The sequence below is a fragment of the Panicum virgatum genome, chromosome 7K (assembly GCF_016808335.1).
Source record: "Panicum virgatum strain AP13 chromosome 7K, P.virgatum_v5, whole genome shotgun sequence".
Lineage (NCBI taxonomy): Eukaryota > Viridiplantae > Streptophyta > Magnoliopsida > Poales > Poaceae > Panicum > Panicum virgatum.
In genome coordinates this window covers 51,052,004-51,075,775 of record NC_053142.1, presented here as the reverse complement: position 1 = coordinate 51,075,775, position 23,772 = coordinate 51,052,004, and the positions used below count along the sequence as shown (strand labels likewise).

General features: G+C 44.5%; 4 protein-coding genes across 8 annotated transcripts; 1 reads left to right on the top strand and 3 right to left on the bottom strand.

The window, feature by feature from the left end:
- Positions 1-1,353: 1,353 nt before the first annotated feature.
- Positions 1,354-5,524, bottom strand: LOC120642796. Of its 5 annotated transcripts, none has more exons than XR_005662742.1 (8): positions 5,374-5,522; positions 4,560-4,620; positions 4,383-4,471; positions 4,081-4,291; positions 3,575-3,667; positions 3,122-3,209; positions 2,009-2,516; positions 1,354-1,846 (listed from the first exon to the last, which is right to left on the bottom strand). XR_005662742.1 is itself a non-coding variant. In XM_039919388.1 (8 exons), the coding sequence occupies exons 1-7, from the start codon at positions 5,405-5,407 to the stop codon at positions 2,238-2,240; spliced, it is 855 nt and encodes a 284-aa protein (XP_039775322.1). In that variant the 5' UTR covers positions 5,408-5,522; the 3' UTR covers positions 1,354-1,880; positions 2,222-2,237. The 5 variants fall into 5 exon arrangements, 4 of the variants coding, with proteins under 4 accessions (XP_039775322.1, XP_039775320.1, XP_039775319.1 ...); XM_039919388.1 differs by having other exon boundaries at positions 1,354-1,880; positions 2,222-2,516; XM_039919386.1 differs by having other exon boundaries at positions 2,222-2,516; positions 5,374-5,521.
- Positions 5,525-11,001: 5,477 nt separating this feature from the next.
- LOC120642795 (ubiquitin-conjugating enzyme E2 28-like) lies at positions 11,002-13,051 on the top strand. Its single transcript, XM_039919384.1, has 5 exons — positions 11,002-11,164; positions 11,265-11,344; positions 12,075-12,202; positions 12,364-12,468; positions 12,629-13,051. Exons 2-5 carry the CDS (start codon positions 11,275-11,277, stop codon positions 12,770-12,772), a joined length of 447 nt encoding a protein of 148 aa, XP_039775318.1. The 5' UTR covers positions 11,002-11,164; positions 11,265-11,274; the 3' UTR covers positions 12,773-13,051.
- A 754-nt stretch (positions 13,052-13,805) lies between these two features.
- Positions 13,806-18,779, bottom strand: LOC120642792 (actin-related protein 8-like). Its single transcript, XM_039919382.1, has 12 exons — positions 18,189-18,779; positions 18,000-18,091; positions 17,598-17,668; positions 17,381-17,448; positions 16,157-16,218; positions 15,965-16,062; positions 15,489-15,570; positions 15,161-15,303; positions 14,815-14,963; positions 14,603-14,736; positions 14,333-14,451; positions 13,806-14,241 (listed from the first exon to the last, which is right to left on the bottom strand). Exons 1-12 carry the CDS (start codon positions 18,548-18,550, stop codon positions 14,149-14,151), a joined length of 1,473 nt encoding a protein of 490 aa, XP_039775316.1. The 5' UTR covers positions 18,551-18,779; the 3' UTR covers positions 13,806-14,148.
- An 808-nt stretch (positions 18,780-19,587) lies between these two features.
- LOC120642793 (heavy metal-associated isoprenylated plant protein 39-like) lies at positions 19,588-20,994 on the bottom strand. The gene is made up of 3 exons (XM_039919383.1): positions 20,707-20,994; positions 20,487-20,562; positions 19,588-20,293 (listed from the first exon to the last, which is right to left on the bottom strand). The coding sequence occupies exons 1-3, from the start codon at positions 20,716-20,718 to the stop codon at positions 19,974-19,976; spliced, it is 408 nt and encodes a 135-aa protein (XP_039775317.1). The 5' UTR covers positions 20,719-20,994; the 3' UTR covers positions 19,588-19,973.
- Between the last annotated feature and the right edge of the window lie 2,778 nt (positions 20,995-23,772).

Here is a 23,772-nt window from a genome sequence, read left to right as displayed (position 1 = left end):
CACCAGCTCGTCCGACGGATCGAGTTCTGACGCGTAGGAGACCAAGGCGTGAAATGGAGTCTTGACATGATCCATTGCAGCAGCAGCAACAAACTTTGTCTTTTTAATTGTTTATTTCCTGTACTGTGATTGATAATCTTATGATGATGTCCAATCTTTCTTTTTGTATATTCAGTTTTTCATCCCCGTGGAATAATAAAATGTGTTTCTGATCTCAAGCTTTGCTACAATTATTTGTTATTAATTATACATGTGTTGCGGTGGCCAAAAGTACTATACGTTCTTGTTTAATTTGTAACTGGAACTTCGAAGTATCTATGTAAGCGCAGTACCAATCAAAGATAGGAAAGGAAAAACAATCTTGAAATGGGTGCATTCGCAACCTTGAAGAACATTCAGTCTCTTAAGTACAGGAAAAGATCACTGAAGAGATCAATGCCTTTAACATAAAAGAGCAGTTGCAGAGATGATTCTAAGACTTGCTGTTGCTGAGTTGTCATTCTCTTAATCTACATAATGTAATCTGTTTCCCTTTTTTGCGTGTTTCTCCTGCGCCTTTTTGGTGAGGAGACAATTTCGGTCTTTCAAACTTTCAGTCTTTGTATTCTTCAGGTTCTGTATGACATTCTCCTGTTTTAAACAACCATCTTCATGTAAACCACAAATAATAACAATGTATTACCAACTTCCAAAATAGAAGATTAGAGGGGGTGATGCTAGATGAGTGCCAGCTGCCTGACAATGCCGTGCTAGATGAGTGCCAGCATCTCACAAGTCACAACGCATGCACAGCAGTTTTCTAGGCTCAAGTTTTTCTCCTTCTGGGGGCATAAGTGTTTTTTTTTCAAAAAAGAAAACACTGGCATGGTAACGGAAATTGATTTTGCTTGTGCTAAACAGATAGTACAAGCTTTGGCATTGGTGGCGCCAACGGGTAGTTTGGTTACTTAAAAATGAGCAGTTCTATCAGTTAATTCATTTCCATCACATTTCCTTCTTTCAAATCTGGATTAGTTCAACTTAAAAATTTTTTGGATCGCTTCAATGACCAAGAGAAAGAAGACTGGCATCCCTTTTGCATCCCTGTTCACGACACAATGATGATGGAATTATCGCAGTCTCTTGTTGTACCTATTATGAGTCTATTTCGTTACAATTAATTTTCGACCCAAAATAAATTCTGATCTCTTATTATACCTATCGTGAGTCTCTTATTGTTTCTATTATTCCCGATCCGGAATAAATCCATGTGCAACTGAACAAGACCTAACATTTCAACTTCTCTTCAGTGATGAATAAGAAAGACTCCGAATGCTTCTAGGCTGTACTAGGCTACTAGCTACACTATGAAACTGGCAGAACAATAACAGCAAACCACGAGCCATGGAGGAAAAAGGTCGCCACATGTCAGGATACACCACCGGTTGATTCTAAAAACGGCCGAGTTCTCATTGGGCAAGCACCGCGACGAGCTAGGTGCCAAAGCCCGAGACATGCCAGCGCAACGCGACCCCAACTCGCCATCCAAAAATAGGCACCAGTCTCGCGTATAAAGCAACCAGAATGGCCACGCCAAGAACACAAAACGCAGTGACCAGCACCGAAACACAAGCGCCACAGTTCACAACCGCGCAAGCCTAAACACCAAGACTCTCTGCCATGGCCCGTGCTCTCGTGCTTGTCGTGATCCTCCTCGCCGCTGTGGCCGTGGCGCCCTTCGCCGAGGGTGCCAGCTCCTCCACGTCGAGCTCAGAGGCGCCAAGCGGGTCGGCATCAGCATCCAGCCCAACCGATGCTCCCGCAGATGCGCCAAGCGCTTCCAGCCCGTCCGGAGGTCCCAGCACCGCTGATGCATAAGAGGTGAAGGAGAAAAATGGATTCTTGAAATGATCCGTCAGACCATCGCAACAGTAATGAAGCATTAAAATCTGTCTTCTATTCCTCCTAATGTGTTCATATAAATATGAGAAACTTTTTCTGGCGATTCAATGGAGGGTAGAGCACCCACCTGAGCTTCTCACTTGAAACTTTGAAGTGTTCATTGATATTCATTTTGTCAGATTTTCACATTCTGATTTCCCAAACTAAATATCTGAATTAAGGTGTTAAAGCAATGATCTTGTATTCTTCAGATTGTTGGCTGGGCATGTTTATCATAAACTAATAATATAGAGCAGTTACTCATCCCTAATTAAACCATAGACAAAAATAACATACTAACTTGCAATGGAGAAGGGTCAAGGAGGGTGCTGAGCCTCCAGCTTCCTGACAATGGCATTGGTCACAGCCCAGTTGAACCCTCGGTACTGAAGCCACCTCACAATGCGCCCGCGGCGATTCTCCAATGTCAAGTTTTGCCCACGCTGCCACTGTTTGGATGCCTGAGCAAACAGATGACCCATGGAAGCTTCGGATATGCCATATGTTGCCTCTTTACCATGGCCATGACCATCCTGGAACACTCTTCTTGTTGCCTGATCTACTTCTGCCTCTGGCACACCCTTTTGGCGAAGTGCCTAATTTTAGAGCGGGTCATGTCAAATTACAAATAGTTTATGTACGAATTTCACAAGAGAGACACAAATCTAAAAATTAAATAGCATTTAAGAGTTGTAGAGCCTACCGTCTGTAACCGGAAGGTCCCGGGTTCGAGCCCCAGCCTCTGCACATTTGTGTGGGTAAGGCTTGGGGCTTAAAGACAACCCTTCCCCAGACCCCGCACAGTGCGGGAAGCCTACGGCACTGGGTACGCCCTTTTTTTATTTAAGAGTTGTAAACAGGCATCACAAATTTACTTTCAGAAGGCATCAGAATATAAACTTTGTTTGCAAAGGAGCTTTTCTTTCACCTCATTGAACTTTTAGGTATGGAAATTATTCTTTATCTTGCCCCAGGAATATATGATGACAGCTCAAGGGAATTCACTACTAATAGGTCATGAAAAAAAAAGATAAGTGGGGGCTTCCCCCGCTGTATAGCTTTCAAAAAAGAAGATTTAGACTCATATCGAGGATATATGTGTATTAACTCATAGCAAATAGGTTCATAATAAAACAGGGCTACAACTGTCGATTGTTTATTTAGAACAACAGAAATGGAAGTCAGAAAAAAAAAAACTAGCCTGTTTTATTCGCCTTGGACCCCATGTTGATGATATCCACCGGGATCGCGAAAATGATTCCGCATAAAAACCATCATTCAACAAACCCCTTCAGAAATAAAAGATGAAAATATTTTATATAATATGAGCATAGGCAAAGCAAAGAGAAACATGTTCTTAGAATGACGTGTTAATTCCCACTGCCTTGCTATATTGTCCAAAAGTATTGATTAGATCTAACATTTAAGTTCTGGCATAAAACGTATGAAAGCCCTTTACAAAATTTGGGGATTCCCCATCCAGAACCAGAAGTAATTGGATTGTTGCCTTGCTGGTTGAAGTCCAGATCTAGGATTACACTATGCGTTTTGTAAAGATGGATAAAGATTGTGCCATCACAATTATTGGTCATTTGGTCAAAGTGAAGAGTACTACGTCTACTAGTATGACTGTAATCAATAGATACAGTCTTACCTTGATTTGAAATCAGCAACCACAACATCAACTGCATCAACTGGATACTTCTTACTTTGTAGTTTCTTCCTAAGCTCAGAAACTGTGAATGCTCTGCCCAAGAGAAACAAGTCATACTTCAGTATTCATTCAACAGTGAAAAACAAGACTTAAAAAAAAAGTAAAATTCAATGACATAAATGCATATATATCACAGTTTCCATTAGACTGTGAAGCTAAGGCAAATACATGATACTAGAAACTGAGAAGATCAGCAAAATAACACACTGGTGGCAGTGACAAAACCATTAGCTTAGTTCAAACTGTTACCAACACCATCAACTCCAGTTTTACATCATGTGATCTGAAGATTATTCATTTAGACTTGATGAAAAATTCATACTGCAGATTAAAATGGCACAAAAAAATTTTAGGGCGGCAACATATTGCTATCGAGCAGAGTTTCAAGGAGATTTCTTGAATATCTCTAGGAGGACAATTGGTAGACATCATCTATCAGGCTTCACCTGGCAGCAAGCAATTCAATTGCAGCCTTCCCCACATCTCGCACCACACTTTCACTAATTCCGCATACCACGCCATCGCCCGCCTCCTCTTCCAACGAAAGCTGCGCAAACTCATTGGCAAATTTCTTTCCAATGGGATCCAGGGCTGTGCCATTCCCATCCTTGGAATGACTTAGTTGTTCGTCCGGACTCCGTATAGCCTCATCCATCGCTGGACAAAACAATTAAGGGTACCCAACAATTAAGGTTACATCCACACGACTGTTCAAAACCACTTCTGAGTTCTGTAGCTCAAGTCTCACCTGCATTCCCCTCTTCAAAAGCACCTTGTCGGCAGCTCACGAGGTTCCGGCGCGGAGACTCGCGCCGGAAACGAGCCATCCCCTTCGCCCTGCAAAAGAAGGAAACATTTGTCAATTTGGGGATGAGAAATCGATAGGGGTTGGACCGGCAGCATGGAGAACAAGGTGGAGAGGTACCAGGAGGAGCGGGGTATCAGGGGACGGGACCGCGGGCATAGCTCTAGCCTTGGCCGGAGATAGGGCTGGACGAAAAACTCGTAACTCGCTAGCTCGCTCGACTCGCTCGTTAATGGCTCGGCTCGAGCTCGACTCGTTTTATAATGAGCCAGCTCGTTTTATAACAAGCCAGCTCGTTTTATAACGAGCCAGCTCGAGCTGGCTCGCGAGCCGCTCGTGAGCCATAACGAGCCAGTTAATTATGAAGCCAGCAAATTTAAATGGGTGCATTGTTAAAGACAAAAAATTCTAATGACTCATATTTGAAGAAAATGAGTGCTGCAATGTTAAACAAATTTGATAAATATTTGGAAGAGAAGAACAATGTCATGGTTATTGCTACAATCCTTGACCCTAAGTTCAAAATGATATATATTCAGTTCTATTTTAGTCAGCTTTATGACTCCTCAAGGTATGAACAAGAGGTTGCTTATATAAAAAATGAGTTAGAATAGTTGTATAAGAAGCAAGAATTGGAACAATACTGGAAAATGGGTAAGAAGAGCAGCATAAGAAGCAAGAATTGGAACGAGCCAAACGAGCTATAACGAGCCAAACGAGCCATACTCTGTGATGATGTGTGTTCATATTGTCTCTCTACATTGGCTCGCGAGCCAAACGAGCTAGCTCGAGCTCGCTAACGAGCCGAGCCGAGCTAGCCTGCTGGCTCGTTAGTATAACGAGCCGAGCCGAGCCAATATGTTAACGAGCCGAGCTATAACGAGCCGAGCCATAACGAGCCGAGCTGGCTTGATATCCAGCCCTAGCCGGAGATGGAGGAGACGGCGGCTAGCCGCCAGGGCCGACATCCCCTAGCGTAGTGGCTAGTGCTCGGATGCGGCCGCAGAGCGTGCGTGACAGCGGCACCGGAGGCCGGAGCAGTTTTACCTCCTTTTTCCTTCAGTTCAGGGCTATACTTTTACAGTTGACCCCCGAACTTTTTTTTTCTTCCTTCAGGGCCACTTTTATAGTTCACCCCGAACCTTTTTTTTCTCTAAAATGTCTTGTTCATAGCTGGGAGTTTTATTTATAGATTATACAATACAACTCAGACATTCACAACACACGCACATTCACAATTCTATAGATTTGGAAGTTGAGAGTACTTGCTAGTAATTTGGGCTTAGAAATGAAAGTAATCTTATAAAACCTGCTGGAAGATAGAGCAAGCATGAAAGTTCAGGTTAGCTCTAGTATGATTTCAATTTTGTTCTAGAAGATCCAAGTCATGATCTTGACATGTCTTTCAAAGTCATTTGCTTTTTCCCAAGTATGATTTTATTTTTATTCTTGGAGTCAAAGTATTAATTTAGGAACTTCACTGGAATTGACAATTGATCATCAATTTTAATTTTGTTGTTGCTATTTCATTTCATCTCTTAGTCCATGAATATGTGGAATTTCGATGATTTTTACCATCAAGATTTTGCCCAAAGGAAAATATAGTATATAGAAATACACGTTATCAATCAATCTAGTATAGTACTGTTTGATTATTTTTTGATGTCAAATAAAGTGATCATCAGACCTTAACAACATGCGATCAAATAAACTGATCATCAGATCTAAAGTCCGTAAATATGTGGAATTTTGCTGGTTTTTACCATTAAGATTTTGGAGTATTTATAACAATAAGTAGTGGCGGAGCTAGTCCAGCACCATTCTTCTTCCTCTCTTCTTCTTTCTTTCCCCTCTTTTCTCCTCCTCCTTCCCCTTTGCATCCAATGGAGTTGGGGGGGGCTTGATCCCCTCCTGCCCCCATGTTGGCTCCGCCGCTGACAGGAAGAACACTCCGTAAAGTTAAAGGGGATTATTTTGGGTGTGTTTTGGCTAGTGTTCTCACTCACCACCCACAATTTTGGCCGAACGGCCAAAACTTGCGGCAAACCTAAATGGCAACAATAAGTACGACACGCCAATGATATAGTCACGAAATAAAACAATTAGTGACGTGTCCAGACAAGTACACCACGCCAATGATACAATAAAAAAGCAAACAACGGCCTAAGCGAGTGGCATGCGGTAAACTCTTAGCGTCACGACATTTGGTCCGATGATAGAATCAGAAAGCAAACAACGGCTTAAACAAGTGGCATGCGGTGAACTCTTAGCGTGGCGGCATTCAGACGCAAGTAAACCCACCCTTAATACTACAGTGTAATACTAGGATGTATCTGTGGCAGAACCACCTGAATTATCCCGGCTCAAGTGCGCAGGGCATCACCATAAAGGCAACACTAGCTCAAACGCACTTCAAACGGAACAATTCTGGGTCTGTCGGGTAACGTCCCGATACAACCACCAGTTTTTGGATCGAACAAGCATACCCCGCACGAAGGCGAGTCCAGAGATGTTATAACCACAAATTTTACAACACAGACATAATAATGATTACAAACTAGTTCAAAACATTATTACAAAACCAAACTTAGTAAAACAGTTATACAAACCATAAGTGTAAAACTTCAGAGTTTAACAGCGGAAGATAAAACACGACGGCTACAACACGTCGCCAAAGTATACCAGGCTAGCCCAAGCATGGTATTACTCGTCAAAGTCATTGCCGGCCGAAGACGTATCCCACTCGACGGACCAGCCAGGAGGCAAAGAGCAGGGATAGGTCAAACTAGCGATCTGCTCCTCAAAACTCAAACCTGAAAAGATTTCCAACAGCAAGGCTGAGTATTCTAATACTCAGCCAGACTTAACCGTCAACAGGTATACTAAACCCACTTTAGCTAGACTATGTAGGGTTTGTGAGGCTCTGGTTTCCTTTTGCTGAAAAGCAATAAAGAGTAGGTCCTTATTTCACATTTTAGCTTTCCATATTCTAGTTGATTAACCATTCTATGTAAGCAACTACTATACAACCATGGTAGATCTTTAAGCAAACATCAAAATTAATCATAATAATGTTGCTCTTGTTACTCTGTGTGGCAAAGAGATCAAGCAGTCCCAAACTGTGAGAAGCAGACGATTCGAATCGAATTTCTTAACCTGGCCAGGCAAACCTAACACACACGTTTGGAACACCGTCGGGTCGTTTACAAACAACCGTTTGCCTTTTTTTTCCGGCTTGTGGATAGGAACACTCTCCCCGACTATATGGCTCCCCCTCGTCCCACAGGGCACTTTCTCTCGTCCCATAGGGCACTCTATACCTCGTCCCTCATAGTCGTAGTGTTGCGCAACATAAAATAAAACATATCCCTAAGAGAGAGTGTCAGGTATATCCACTCCCCGGTCCAATCGGTTACTAGGCTTACCGCGTACCATATTTACGGCATGTGGCTAGTACGTTCAAAAATTTAACCAGCACTACCACACACCGCGACCTTAGCAAGTTCATCAACAGAGACGGGGTCTCACCAAAGGTCATGATATCGAACACGACCCCGTCCGTCGTCCTTATATTGGCAACAGAAAGTAAACACGCAATTCCTATAAAGCTCGCGAGTGACAGGCAATCACTCGACTTTTACCGGTCCTATAAGCTTAGCAAGTAGTCGAACTCAGGTCTAGTGTTCAGTACATAGGTTCCTAGGATCATGCATCTAGGGTTTCAATTCAAATCCTAAGAACTGTAAATGCACAAGTAAATAATGATAATAATTTGAAATATAGGTTATGTCCGGGGCTTGCCTTCTCGGTAGTTGCTAACTATTTTAGCTCTAGCCTCTTCCGAACTTTGGTCCGGGGCTTCAGTTAGTACGGCGGTGTTCGCTTGAGCTTCGAGATCACCTCCTTCGGAATCCGGGATCAGCTCATACGTCCCGTCCGACAAAGCAGTCGTATCTATATGTAATGCAAGAACAATATTATAAACACACATGGGCAATCGTTTATAGAGTAGTTAAATAACAATTCTAACTACACAAGGTATCCTGATCAATAGCACAAGAAAGCTATATTAACATCATAAACAAGTGGGAGTGGTTTCCTATAGCAAGCAACTATGGTTTGCTAACAAATTAGTCACTCAGTGCACATTCAGTAATAAAATCGGCAAAAATTACTTTAAACAGAAGGTAAACAGAACAAGCTATCCTGCAAATTTCATGCTAAAACTTGTAGCTAATTATTCATAACAAATCAATCATTCAGACCACACCTAGAATAAAATTAAATTACACATATTAAACTAGAGCAAAACAGAAGTTCAAAATTTAACAGTAGACCTGCACAAAGATGAATTAGCTACTGTGAATTTTTCATGATTTTATATACACATAACTAATTCTGAGAAAATAAACAAAATAGACATTAGATTAACAAGATTCATTTTTAGCTCCTGTTCTAGTTAGAAACTGGGTCTCAAACTTGATTTACAAGCTAAACTATTCAAAAAGATTACTCAGAAATATTTTCATGATTTATCATCAGAATAAACTATTTATCATAATTAAAGTATACTAAACAAGGATTAAATCAAACAAATAGTTATACATGAGAACTGACCACAAAATATTTATAGCAATACTAGTGTCACAAGAACAAACCACCATAAAAATTTCACTGCAAGACATGGCTTCAAGCAATAGTTAAGAAAAAGATAAAACAACTAGTATTTATGTACCTAGTGACACAAAACCATTTATACAGCAAAAACTTGTAACAAACACCTACCATATTATGGTTCTACTGCAAAGAGCTTTACACAAGGATTCAAGAACATCAAGATTTGCTATTTTACGAATTTCCTACGAATTTATACTGAATTTCAAAGTTCTCAGCTAGAAATTACAAAGAAGTCCTTAGAGCACTATTCACATGAGTCACAGTCTATTCAAAGAACACCCTGGAGTTTCTAGAATTCTAAACCCGAGGTCCTTGGCCGGGTCAGAGGGGGGCGCGGGGTTTGACCGGCCTTTACCGGCTAAGGGAGGCGTCGGCGGCGAGAAGGGAGAGGTCAGGGAGTTAGAGGGGACCACGGCGCACCTCTAGGTGGCTTCGGGACGCCTCGGGGTGGCCTATGGCGGCGGGTCCGCGTGCTCCGGCGGACGGTGGTGGTCGGAGATGGCAGAGGCGGCGCTCCGATGAGGCGTAGAGGGGGAGATTGGGCTGGGGAGCTTCGGTAGAACTCGATGGAGGTGTTAGAGCTGCGGATTTGAGCACTGAGGGGCGGAGGGTGGCTGTCCGCGGCGAGCAGGGCGGCGGCGGAACTCGGCTACGACGGCGAGGGGGCTCCGGTGGAAATTGGGCGAGGAGGATGGGTCGGTGAGCTGCGCGGGCCCACGGTAGAGCTTTCTAGGGGGTCATCGCGGGCGGAGGAGGGCTGCAGTGGTGGCTCCGAGGTGGCGTCGAGTTCGCCGGGGTTGCGGGTAGACGGCGGCGCTGGTTTGGGGAGTCTGGGCAGGGAGCGTGCGAGATAGCGAGGGGGAACGCGTTGTGGAATTTCCAGGGGTGCTGATGCGCGCGATAGATGGGGGTCCGGGGTGCTGCGCTGATCGGGCCACGGGCGAAGCTCGGCGGGGGCGCGTGGCAAGGGGAGGAGGTACCAGCGCGAGGGGATGGGTCCAGAAGCATGTGGAGGTGCCACGTGAAGCGAAGGCGAAGCTGGAGTTGGCCTGCGGCCGGCCCAGAGCGGCGGCGGGCAGTGCTCTGCGCTGACGGCGAGAAACAGAGGAAGGAGCTGGAGGTGGAAGAAAAAGGACCCAAACACAAATTCCAAAAATTCCAGGGACCCCACTGTAAAACAGCGATAACTTTTAAAATAGGGCTCAAATGGAAAAGTGTCCAACATGAAAGTTGTTCAACTTTTCAAGATCTACAACTTTGATATTGTGCAAAAATTTATTTGATCAAAGATTCAAGAGCTAATTTTTAAAACATAAGAGGGATTTTGAATTCTAGGAATTTTGTCTTTTTCAATGCAATTTCACTTCAAATTTAGACTTAAAAGCAAAATTTGCTGCCATGTAATAAATGCACTGAATTTTGAAAAAAAACACCCTCCACAAAAGCTATAACTCCGCAACCTATTCAAATATAACTGCAGAAAGGACCTTGCATAAAATCATAATTACACATATAACCTTTTATATTTACAAAAAGATCCTTTTTCAAGCAATCAAGCACATGATGCATAAAATAGATACACAACTACTATGCAGACACCTAGGGCGTCACAGTATCTAGAATAATAATGCTTCCAAATACAATTGTTGCATGGGTAGAGTACATCCATGTGCAATAAGCGTGTCATTCCTATGCACCCTATCAAACTCTCACCGATCACCTAAACATGGCAAATGATTTTTCCCTCTTTTCCTGCGCAAAAAGAAACCCAGAAAAGCACCGAAAGGTGAACCCTGTGCGCGTCCAGCGTAAGCATCACGCGATGCGTCGGCGCCCGCGGATCCCCCATCGGACGGTCGAAGTGGCCCCGTCGCCCTATAAAATGCCCCCACGGTCTCCCCCACCCAATTTCCCCCGACTCCTCGCTTCCTCCCGTTTGTGGCCGAGCCCCCCGCGACACGCCGTCGCCGCCGCGCGCGCTTAGAAGAGAGGGAGGCGGCCGCAGCATCGACCCCGCGCCACCCCTCCTGATCCCCCGGCATCGATCGGTACGCGGGCCCCTCTAACCCCCTCCTTTTATTCGATCGGTTCGATCTGTGAAGCCCCTACCCTAGGTTTGATTTGATCTGTGGATTTTGGGGGATTTAGGGTTTGATCCATGGCGTCGAAGAGGATCCTGAAGGAGTTGAAGGACCTGCAAAAGGACCCGCCCACGTCCTGCAGCGCAGGTGATTTGCCCTCTAACGCGATGTTTTGGTCCAGATCTTGCCGAATTGTGCTGTGGTGAACGCGTTGTCCGTGCGTACTAGAGCTGATTTGTTTCGTCGCCTCATGATTGATGCAACTAGAATGATAGCTACTTCATTGCATGATGTGGCTGCCATGGTTTGCGGTCTTATTTTGTCAAGCGTCTTCACGAACTCTAATTTGGCTATCTGATTACGTTTTTTAAGTTCTGTGCTGTTGATTGAAAAGTATTTGACTGTGGTTACATGAGAGCGACAAGCCCTTATAGGTTCTATTATCTGTGATTCCTTTTTTTAGTTAAGTTTGAAATCAGATGAAAATATGTAGCAGTAATCTGAAAATTATACTGTAAACTCAAGAGGATATCTCTGTTACAAGTTATAGACCATGTCATTAATAGGATCATAACACTGATGTGAGTGCAACAGGGAGACCCATTGGCAGAAGGTTGCGATGGAATAGTCATGCATTTGTTGTGTATGCTTTCTGCCTCATAGGCATTATTATGTCTTTATTTGGTATGATTTGGCCATAGCATATCTGTTGGATAGTGCAAGTTCAATATTTAAACTGTATCTACTGTTGAATGTTGCTTGCTCCATCCTCTTTGTTTGTGCCACTTTTGCATTTGAATAATCTGCATAAGGAAATGAGTAGGTTTTCTGGCAGTATTCAGCTCATTGAGGGTGCACTCCCTTGTTTTTTTGTCAGGTCCTGTTGGTGAGGACATGTTCCATTGGCAAGCCACTATCATGGGGCCTTCGGACAGCCCGTTTGCTGGTGGGGTATTCTTGGTGAACATTCATTTCCCACCTGATTATCCTTTCAAACCACCAAAGGTATTTTATCTAAATCTCATTTCCAATACAATCTCCATAGTAGTTCTTCATTGGATGGATACTCTGATACCTAGACCTACAGCTTTACATCTTTAAAGAACAGATGATTTGAACCAATCATTTATTGGTTTCTAATGTTCAAATGATGCACTTATTTTCAGGTGTCATTTCGCACTAAGGTGTTCCACCCGAACATTAACAGCAATGGCAGCATTTGCCTTGACATTCTCAAGGAACAGTGGAGCCCTGCTTTGACCATATCAAAGGTGAATCAGCCAAATTCTGTGTATTTATTTCCAGTTTTAACATCTTTGCACCCATTTTCCTTGATTTCAGAAGTTATATTTTTGTCGCAATGTTCACTGAGAACTGTATATTCAGATAGTTAGTGACCATCTTCCTGATCATTCTGTTGTGTGTTAACAGGTGCTCCTCTCAATCTGTTCGCTGCTCACAGACCCGAACCCTGATGATCCGCTTGTGCCTGAGATTGCTCACATGTACAAGACTGATAGGGCCAAGTATGAGTCAACTGCTCGCTCCTGGACGCAGAAGTACGCCATGGGCTAGAAGAAAGGCCAATTGGTGAATGTGCGCAACCCTGAAACGTTATCACCTAAATAACCAGCCAAGTCACTCTCCCCGCAACCAAGTATGAATGGACTTTTGAGGGCTATTGTGTCCTGTTGAACTCATATGTATTACCTTGTGAAGTCCGTTTGAGTCTGGTAGTCTGTTCTACCTGACTGATCCGTTATCTGATGTTGCATCGTTAATCATATTTGTATTGTTCGTGGTGTCCGTTGTTTCCGTTGCATATATACTAATATGCTAATTCATCTGGCGTAACTGGACGAACCCGGATGGGCAGTTGGATTCCAGTGGGCAACTGTTTTGAAAATCCTGTCAATTTGTTTGTGAAGGAAGGGTGAAAGCTAATTAGGCATGTGAGAATAGACGGCGAACACGGTAGCAAATTTGTGTATACAAATTTACAACAAAATGTTTTTTCGTACGCCGAATGGTGATAATCTATGTTAAGTGCCAGTGGCACCTGTTTTGTCCGCGCCGCACTACATTCAAACAGGTCTATATAGTGAGGGGACTAATTGGGCAAAATCCCTATTTTTCATTTATAAGAGCATCTCCAGCAGTTTGGCAAATCTTTTATTTTTGGTAAAAATGTTAAAAATACTCCTCCAACAGTTTGGCAAAAGACTTGGCAATTTTTGACAACTTGGGAAAAACCAGCCTCCAGCGCGTAAATATACGCGCGCGCGCGGTGGGAGGGTGAAAAAAAAAACAGAGAAAGATTCCTGATTTAAGTTTTCAAGAGGTGGAAGAGCATAAATATAATTTTGTTTCTCTCAGGATTCCTGATGTAAGTTAGATTTGGATTTGGCAAGTGAATTATGCCAAACTGTTGGAGATAAGCTCTTTTTTTACTTGGCATATCTTTTTAGAAGTTGGCAAAACACAAGATATGCCAAGTAAAATATGACAAACTCTTGAAGATGCTTTAATATATACAAATTTAGGAAAGCTAGTGTCAGTGGGAGTGTCCCTCATCCCATGAAAGTTCCCTCGTACATGACTCTGCCACTTCCATTAAAATTGGCCTAATGCTTAAACGGATGGGGTATTTCATTTACAAAATTGTTCTATAATATATGATAACAGTTTTTACTGTACCAAACTCCAACTTAAATAATTACAGAACAGTAAACGTATGAAAACATGCTATAACAACAATAACCTATGTTTTTTTGGCTAATAATCCATGTACATGATATATGTAATTACTCGTACTTTATAAACCGGTGGAACGTGAACTGGATGCTGTGTACCCATATCTTTAGATATGGAGGATAGCTCCATGGAAACTCCATGTTTATTTCTCGATCACGGCTTGTTGCTGTGCAATCATAACTGTATATGGGTTCTTATTACCAAGCATTCACAAACAATGGACCATTCCTGCGTATCTTCTGGCGGAACTGCTGCTTCTTCACACACCATGCCTCAGTGAAAGTACTCACCTAAAGTTCAACCAAACATTCGTAGAAGAGAAAATAACATCAGCAATGAATTCAGTGAACAAAAACAAAATTCAAGGTTCCATGTCCTTACATTGCTGATCATCTTTGCACCAAACCAGGCAGTATCACTTCCAAATGGAGGAGGAACTACTCTTATTCCTTCAGAGATGTAAGGTGGAAGAAGTTGGTGAAGCTCTTTCTCCAGCCTCTCTGTTGCATTACACGGTATCCATTAGTCACCAAAGAATAAACAAAATCCGGAATAAACAGCATAATCCACCATCAATCCATGTTTAATTCAATACTGAATACTGATGAACGTCTAGAAAACATACTGGACCAGAATCCATAGGAAAAATACCTGGTAAACCAGGTAAGCATGATGATCCACCAGATAAAACAATTGTCTTGTACCAGCTGTCATCACCAACTACTTCTGAATTGTAGCAGTGATCCATACATAGAACTACTGCTTTATGCAAGCCCATAGCACGCCTGCATGGGCAAGGTCAACATTGAGCAATGACAACTGTAATGGAAGTACGAATCAAGCGATATCTGAAAATTACATACATTCCTCCCATATGGGCCTGAAACAGAATTTCCGCAGTCTTGAATCTCTCAGTTGACAGAGTGAACCACCCTTCACCATCAACCTCACAAGAAGCTTGTGTATCTTTACGTAGTTCAGCTTCATAATCAGCCGCTACGTAGCAAAGTTTCTTCATATAAGAGAGAAAGAGAGGTAAGGACATATGTCAGAGATCATCTCCATTCTGTGACAATCATGTTTAAATTGGCATTCTATAGGTAATAGGCTCCAAACACAGTTATCTTGTGTGTAGCCATCAGAACAGATTATAGGACGAATGCCTGAACACCAAATAACTTCAACTATTGTGTCATAAACAAACTTTACCTCCTTGATGGTCCGGACAGTATACAGTGACTCACAAGATATATTTCTCTGGTGCATTAACTCCTTAAGAAATCCAGTGAGTTTAAGGGCTCCTTGCCCCACAGTTTCAACACCTATCTCATACATTACCCTGCCTTCAAAAACTGTTGCAAACATAGTACATCAGAATCTAAAATGTGATGACATTAGTATGTGCAACGGAAAGATGCAAATGGCATGACTAGTGTTCCCAAACTCATGAAAAAATACAGTAAATACTTGAATAACAGTCGCAATATCACCAGCATTGGATCTTACATAAAGACAGGAAAATATATAAATTACTTACTGGGAACAACAGAAGTGGTATTGAATCCAATGTGGACAACGATTCCGGAGGTCCTTTTAGAAGCATACAAAGATAAAACTGCCTGGAAAGCAAATGCTAGTGAGCTCATTGCTTAAAAAGTTTCCTCCAGGATAGTTATATGCATGCCACATTAAGAAGTACAAATAATTGAAGATCAAACAATTTTGGACACTTAAGCCATCGAAGAAAGGCAGTGTATACCTACAACAATCTTGCAGCATTGTATGGATCATTTTATACAAAACTCTCAGTTGGGCAGCAAGCTTTAACTGAATGTCATGGTTCAGGTGTGGTGCGATCACATGAATTTATTAATTTATATGCCAGCTAAATCCGAAAAGCTAAATACATTCAGGATCTGAGTGATGATTGGATTAAATAGAAAACACAAGGTGAAATTTGAAAAATGTATCCATTTGGTGTAACTGATAATCAAAGAATTTATTAATGCATACTTGATCAACAGCGCAAACAGCAGGAACATTCATATCAAACAAGACTGAGTATATTGTCTCCTTGTATTGCTTTCTTGAGGCCCTAGCAGATTCCGTATCTGTGACAAATATAAAGCTGGGTCAAGTAATATGGTCAAAATGCAGAACCGTGAACTAGATAGTTGCGCCAAGTAGGACTATAAGAATACAAACCATCAGTATGACACAGTGGAAGGACAACAATAACTGGTTGAGTGGAAGGCTTTACTTGCATCCTGTGAAAGTCAGAATGGACATATTATACAATGAATATGTCCAGAGAAAGAATTTAGTAATAAATATCACCCATTCAGAATTTTTTTAATGAAACTCTAGCTCCTTATGATTTCATACCAAATCAGGACAACAATAACTTAGTATGATTTTTATCTTTCACCGGTCAGCTTCTTTTGGGTAAGAGAATACAACAGACGCTAATATTCAAATATCAGAGGAAGATTAGAATTTTGTGTAGGAAGATTAAATACTTGGAAATCAAAATATCACTCCCCCATACAGTTTTTCTACAATACATGATACTCCCTCCATTCAGTTTTGATAGATATATTTCCATATGACACAATGACCAAGGGCACCACAAGTGTGCTTATCAATCTAATAAATGTCACATACTTTTTTGTTGGTCCTCCAATGTTTTAACTAGGAACTCCTTGTAACTAGTGCTATTTATTGCCAATACCCATGCTAATAGTAAATATAGCTATCATTTTTGAACATTTAAGTTTTTGAAATATAGCTATCAAAAGTGAATAGAGGGAGTAATAAATAAATAAGTAAAAATTTCCAAAGCGTTATCTCCTAGCATATGCTAGTGTTCCGTTGATCTCAAAGGTAGAGATGGTGCAATCACTTTGACAGTACAATGGATTTGGAACATGAATAGCCAATGGCATGTGTGCAAGCTTAAATATAAATGAGCGCACATCCAGGGGCGGAGCCAGAGATTGGCTAGGGTCAGAGTTAACACAGCTAGAATAGTTTTACTCCTGTTATAATTCCAGTTTTCCCTATATCTTTTCATAGCTTTGTGCACTAACTTTTTAGGCCAGGAGCCAGGCTATAGCCCTGGCAGCCCGAGGTGTGGCTCAGCCACTGCAGACATCCTAGAATACTCACGGGCATACATGCTGATCTCAAAGCTAGAGATGGTGCAATCACTTTGACAGTAGGCAGCCTCCTAAGCCCAACTTTCCATAAACATAGAAAAATGTGTTCAATATAAATTCACCCAGCAACCACTAGTATCATCAGTAAAATTCCCTTTTAACACAAGAAAAGGACATCATTGGCCAAATTTTCTGTAGCCATGGAAAATCTGTTTATAGTTCAAAATAAACATACTATTTTGAATTGTGAAAACAAGATCTAGTTCAAAACCTCGTATAGATCGTAGAGAAGAAGTGACGAAGCCTCGCATACATAGGTGATTCAATGTTACCAAATTCCTGCATAGTAATCCCAACAGGCATAGAAATTAATGACATCTTTTTGCTCTGAAGATAAGTAAACATCAATCTTGAGCTTAGTAGGTTAGCATTGATCATCGTAATGTTCACGGGCGTCTTATGCCTTGCCACTGGTCGCCACAGCTTACCAAGAATGTCGCACAACGCCCGGAAGGAGCAGCATACTTGCTCCAGCCGTACTTGCAATACCCAGATCCACCTTCAATAAAAGAAACAACAGAGGGCACACCAAGAATTGAGACATAATGGCAATCTTATACAGATATATAATGCAGTACGTCCTTAACACCCTTTTGCGTCTGTGATAAACCCATACTCTACTATTATAAGCTTGACTAGTAACTGAAGCTGCACCACAAACAGTAATACCATCCATTTCATTATGTAGACATAGAAAGAAGTCAATTTCAGGAACTATCCCACCGTTGAGTGCTAACTTGTCTTCAGAATTTGTCTAATATTTGTTTCGATTAAGCAAGGACTGGCCTTGTAAGTAAGATTGGAGATGTCAAGGATGTGTTATGTCTTACCATCCACTATGAGAGTACCCGGGACCACCGCTCGGAGGCCGTAAATCTGTTTGAACGAGAGCTGCGGCGAGGTATCGAAGTACAGGTACAGCCTACAAATGCAGAGCGATGTCAGCTGCGATACCGAGGTTGAGCGCGGGGCACAATTAAGCTCCGTGAGAAGTAAGCGTGTGGCGAGGCGGCACGGACCACGGGAGCGAATCGGGGCCGGCGGCGAGGTGCGTCTCGGCGAAGACGACGAGGTCCCATGGCTCGGGGCCGAGGCGCAGGAAGAAGGCCCACAGGCCGTTGTCGGAGGCGAGGATGCGCCAGGCGCGGCAGACGGCGGTGGAGCGCGCGGCTTCGACGGGGCCGAGCAGGCGCAGGATCTGGGCGACCACGTCGGTCGGGACGGCGTCGAGCGCGCCGAGCGACAGCGACGCGCAGTACTGCTCGGCGGGCGTCTGCGCGCGGCGGCCCCGCGGGGAGCCTGGAGCCGCCGGGCCCGGGACCGGCCCCGGCGCCGCGCGCGCGAGCACGGATCCCCACACCCTGTGGAGCAGCATCGCCATGGTGCCGGGAAGGCGGATGGGGTTTGGTAGCTTGGCTCCCTCGCCGGCCTCGCGGACAGGGGCGCGCGCGCGCGCGGGGCGGGTCGGGTCGGTGGCGCCTACATGTGCGGATGCCGCCGATGAGGCGGAAGCCACCAGAAGCTCTGGAACGGACGGCCGGGAAGGGGAGCTGAACCGGACAAGCGGGGGGGCGGGCGTGCGTGAGCTCGGGGATAACCGTCTCGTCGCGTGTCCGCGTGCGCCTTGGTCCGATCGCTGAGCTGACCCTGCTGCCACCGGGCGGACCGGTACACTCGGCTCGGTCGATCGGGTCACTGCCCAGTGGGGCCAGCCAGGCCGCTTGCGTTGTCCCGGTCGAGACGGGTGCCGTGATCCGCCACGATGGCGCCGGTAATAAATGGAAAGGCGCGTTGGCGTGAGTTGAGTGGTGAGGATGAGATGCTCTGATGTTTAGTTGGTGTTTAGTTGTTGCCCACCGCATAACTAACCAAACCAACAACTTTAGGCTAGCTTCCTTGCCTTCCTCCTCAACCTGCCACTGATCTCACACACACATCATGAAGTGCTTTTTGTTGAGATTTCATATGTTTAGCTTATGTATTACTCTCAGAAAAGTCGTTGGCTGTACAGATTTTAGATTGAAACTTTTTTTTAACCTTTAATCTTAGCTAAATGGAAAAAAAAAACCTCCGACCTATGAAACTCAGCTTCCGACCATGGAATAAATAAAGTATTTAGTTTTAAATATAAACAATCCATTATAGTGAGCTGGCATGTTCACCCCTTGAAGAGTTGAACCGTCGTCGATGAAAGCTGGGCTCCTTACTGTCAAATTTGAAAGATGGGTTAGACAGCAACCATTTTATGATTACAATATCATTAGACCTCCTATTCAGTTCATGTTCATCCTACTACTAGTTGCCATTTCTAGATGATTCAGGAGCACTGGTCCTGCTCACATACGTGAACCTCGCGGACCAAGTCCAATAAACAGTCCAGCTCCTTTATTTACTCGACTTCACACATCAGAAGAGATGGAATGGAATTTAGTGTATGTTCAGTTAACCTTTATATATGTTTATAGTTTCATGCCTCAACACCCAAATAGCAAGGACAAAACCCAGATACAATATGCTATGAACACTACACAACTCGCTGATCAGCAATGGCGCTGCAACCTGAAATCCCACCAACTACTCCTGGATCGCCTGCGTAATTGCTCCGGCCATCGTCATCGTCATCATATAACGACCTGCGGACGGGCCAACCAACCCAGGGAATAGAGGCATAGAGCTGAGCGCAGCGGCCAACCACCGCAGCCCCGGCCCTGGTCCGGGTCCCAGCCGGCGATCACTGACGCTGGAGCTCGAGGTAGGCAGGCAGGCCAACTAGGAATTTACAAAAACCGGGCGGGGATCGGCAATCAGCAGATGACGCAGGAGTTGGGGTCCTCCTCGGCGCTGTGGACGACGTAGTGGGGGTAGTAGGGGTACTGCCCGGCGTACCACGGCGGCGGGTACACCACGACCTTCTTATCGCCGTCCTTCTTGTCGCCGTCCTTCTTATCGCCATCCTTCTTGTCGCCGTCCTTCTTTTCGTCCTTCTTCTCCTCCTTGGCCGGGCCGACGGAGAGGATGTGGGCGGCCCCGACCTTGCGCAGCTTGGCAACGACGTCGACGGGGTCGGCGAGCCCGATCACCGTCAGCTTAGAGTCCTTCATGTCCACGGAGATGGAGTCGATACCTGCACAATTGAATTCAGAGTTGAGCTTCTGGTCCGTCAGAATTCAGATCCCGGACATGCGTGGGTTATACAAACAGATGAAATTCTCTTCCAGCTTGCAATTCTCCAAGACACGGATGCAGAGCGGAGCGGAGCGGAGCGGAGCGGAGCCGATGAAAACAAAGGAAAGGAGGGGCCAGTGATGAGTACGGACCGTGGAGAGTGGAGACCGCTTTGAGCACCCTCTGCTTATCCTTGTTGTCGTGCAGGTCGATCTTCAGCACCACCTTCTGCAGCAGGACAGACAAGGATACCGTTAAGAATCGCATGCAATCGGGCATGGGGAATCCAAAAGGCTAAAAGAAAAAAAAAATCTTTTGGTGGAAAGAGCTGCAAGAATTGACGAATCAAGCGAAGAATTCCCAAGCGGTTACCTTGGCAGCCATGGCCGGCTAGTAGTAAACCAACTGGGGACTGATGATCCTTCTCCCTTGCCGCACCAAGCAACCGCTTCGAGTGTCTGTCTGGCCGGCGGCTCTGTTCGCTCTATATCTGGGCGGGCCGGCGTGCGCCGGGTCCGCAACGCGACAAGCGGAGGGGGCTGAGAGAGAAGCTGGCTGGGGTCTGGGGGGATGTTGTGGGGCTTCGTCTCGGCGGTGAGTCCGATGGGCAAGCGCTGGAACGAACCGAGGGCGAGTTCAATGCGGGGCGGCAAGGGGAAGACTTCTGGATTTATTTATAGGCCGAGACGAGGGCGGGCGTCACGACCCGGCCGGCACTGCCGAGTCGAGCAGTCCCGGTCGCGCACTGACGACTTGGGCGACAGGAACGCGAAGCGGAAAGCCTCCGGGCTTGGCTGGCGAGGAAGCCGCGACGAAGGCAGCTGGCCTGTGGGCGCGACGCGACGCCATCGGATCGTGTGGCGACGCGCGAACGGGACCGGCTGGGTGGGTTATAAGCCGTTAAGCAAGTTGATGTGATGACGTCGTCGTGGGGAATGATTTTTTCCCCCTTCCTGTTCAAATCGTTTTCTGTCCGCTGGCGTCGTCCCGGCGCTGGGTGCTTGGGGGCGGGTCAGTGGGTGGGCGGTGTTGACACAAAATTGCGCCAACACACTTGAATACGCTAGAATGCGCGAACGATCGTCAAAACGATCAACACCTGCGAAACCCTGGGCGGACCGGTCTGACCGGTTTCGCCGACCGGTCTGACCGGTGCAGGCAGGGACTCGTTGGAAACCTAGAACAGCGAGCTCGGGAGGGACCCCGTCGGAGCTCGTGATCGTAGGGTTGCTCTGAGGTCGGCAGGCCACTCAGAACGTCTTCAAACGCCGCCGGGACGAAGGAATAAAGCAATCTAGGGTTGGAAAAAGATAGGGTTTGAGAGATAAAAGTAATGCGATTTTTTGTATTGATTCGATTGGGAATAATCTCAATCGGTCTTAGCCTTTATATTTATAGGCCGGGGAATACGTACCCCTTCACGAGTAGGATTACATGAGGACTCTTTACAAAAAAATTAATTCTACTCGGACTGTACAGACCCGACCGGTCTGACCGGCCGGCTCGACCGGTCAGACCGGTCGGCCTCAGCAAATGCCAAATTTGGCTGTCAACATATGCCCCCCTACTTTTTGGTGAGTTTCACAAACAAAAAAACAAGAAATATCCTGACGTACATGTTTTACACAGAGCATACAAGTCTAAAAACAAAACTAAGGGCGATATACAATACCGGCCGTCTTTGTCTTCATGCACTTTGCCATATGCTAGGATAAAATTTCTTCAAGTATCTCCCGTTGATAGCTCTAGGTAGACGTTCACCTTGCACCGTCTCCATCATATATGAATTACCGGAGATAACCTTGATAATCTTGTAAGGACCCTCCCAACTTGGCGACCATTTGCCAAACTTGTTGCTTTTCATCCCAAGAGGCAAAATTGTCTTCCAAACTAGATCTCCAATCTGAAAAAACTTAAGTTTTACCTTCTTGTTGTAGGCTCTAGCCACCCGAAACTTGTCCTTCTCAATTTCTTTCAAAGCCTTCAAACGCTTGTCGGTTACCTCATCAATATTATCCATCATCATATCATGATAATCAACAGCGGAGAGGTCATTTTGTTTTGCTAATCTATATGCGTCCAGATTCACCTCAACGGGTAAAACGGCCTCTTGACCATACACAAGCTCAAAAGGAGTAACCTTAGTAGCACCATGTCTAGATATACGGTGAGCCCATAATGCCTCGGATAACACTTCATGCCACCTCCTAGGATTTTCTTCTATCTTTTTCTTGACAAGTTTGATCAAAGTCTTATTACTAGACTCGGCCTGCCCATTGGCCTGAGCATAGTATGGGGATGAATTGAGCAATTTAATCTTGTAAGATTCGGCAAAGGCACGCACCTCTTTTGATATAAATGAAGTACCTTGATCCGTTGTCAAAGTTTGTGGAATGCCGAATCTATGAATAATATGCTCAGTAATAAACTCAATTACCTCTTTATGCGTCATATTCTTCAAAGGAACTGCTTCGGTCCATTTAGTGAAATAATCCGTAGCAACCAACACGAAGCGATGCCCCTTTGAAGATGGAGGATTAATTTGTCCAATGAAATCCAACCGCCAACCTCGGAACGGCCATGGTTTAATAATAGGATGCATCAACGCAGCAGGCACCAATTGCAAATCACCAAACCACTGACATTCTTCACATCCTTTATAGTACTTGAAATAATCGGATAGCATAGTGGGCCAATAAAAACCGGCTCTTCTAAGTAACCACTTCATTTTAGGAGCCGATTGATGAGTACCACAAATACCTTCATGAACCTCTCCCATAGCAATCCGGGCCTGATCCGAGTCTAAACATTTGAGGAGCAAATCTTCGGCAATGCGACGATAAAGTTCATCGTCAATGAAAACGTACTTGAAGGCCAAACGCCGAATATTTCTCTCTGCACCACGACCAGAATCTCTCAAATATGATATAAGAGGGACCCTCCAATCCTGAGCTTCGGCCGAAACAATCGAATCAACTTTTTTGGCCGAATCAGAATCAGCAACTGCATCACCGGTCAGACCGGTCTCTGGACCGGTCAGACCGGTCTGGGCGGTCAGACCGGTATCGCCGACCGGTCGGACCGGTGTGTCCAGAACCAGAAACCCGGCTTTCGTTTGCATCGGCTTGCGAATGTTGAAATATTTTTTCGTAACATTATAACCAGATGCCTGCTGAGCTAGAGTATTTGCCTTTTCATTTTCTTCCCTCGGTATATGTTTAATAATAAATTCATCGAAGGAGAAAATAATATCAAGGCATTTATGAAGATATGCATTTAGAGAACCGTTATAGCATTGGCATACCTTAGATACTTGCTGCACCACCAGAAGAGAATCTCCAAAGGCTTCAACATGCTTCACACCCATGGATTGCAAGAATTCCAAGCCAAATAAAAGAGCCTCATATTCAACTTGGTTATTTGTGCACTCTTCTTCCA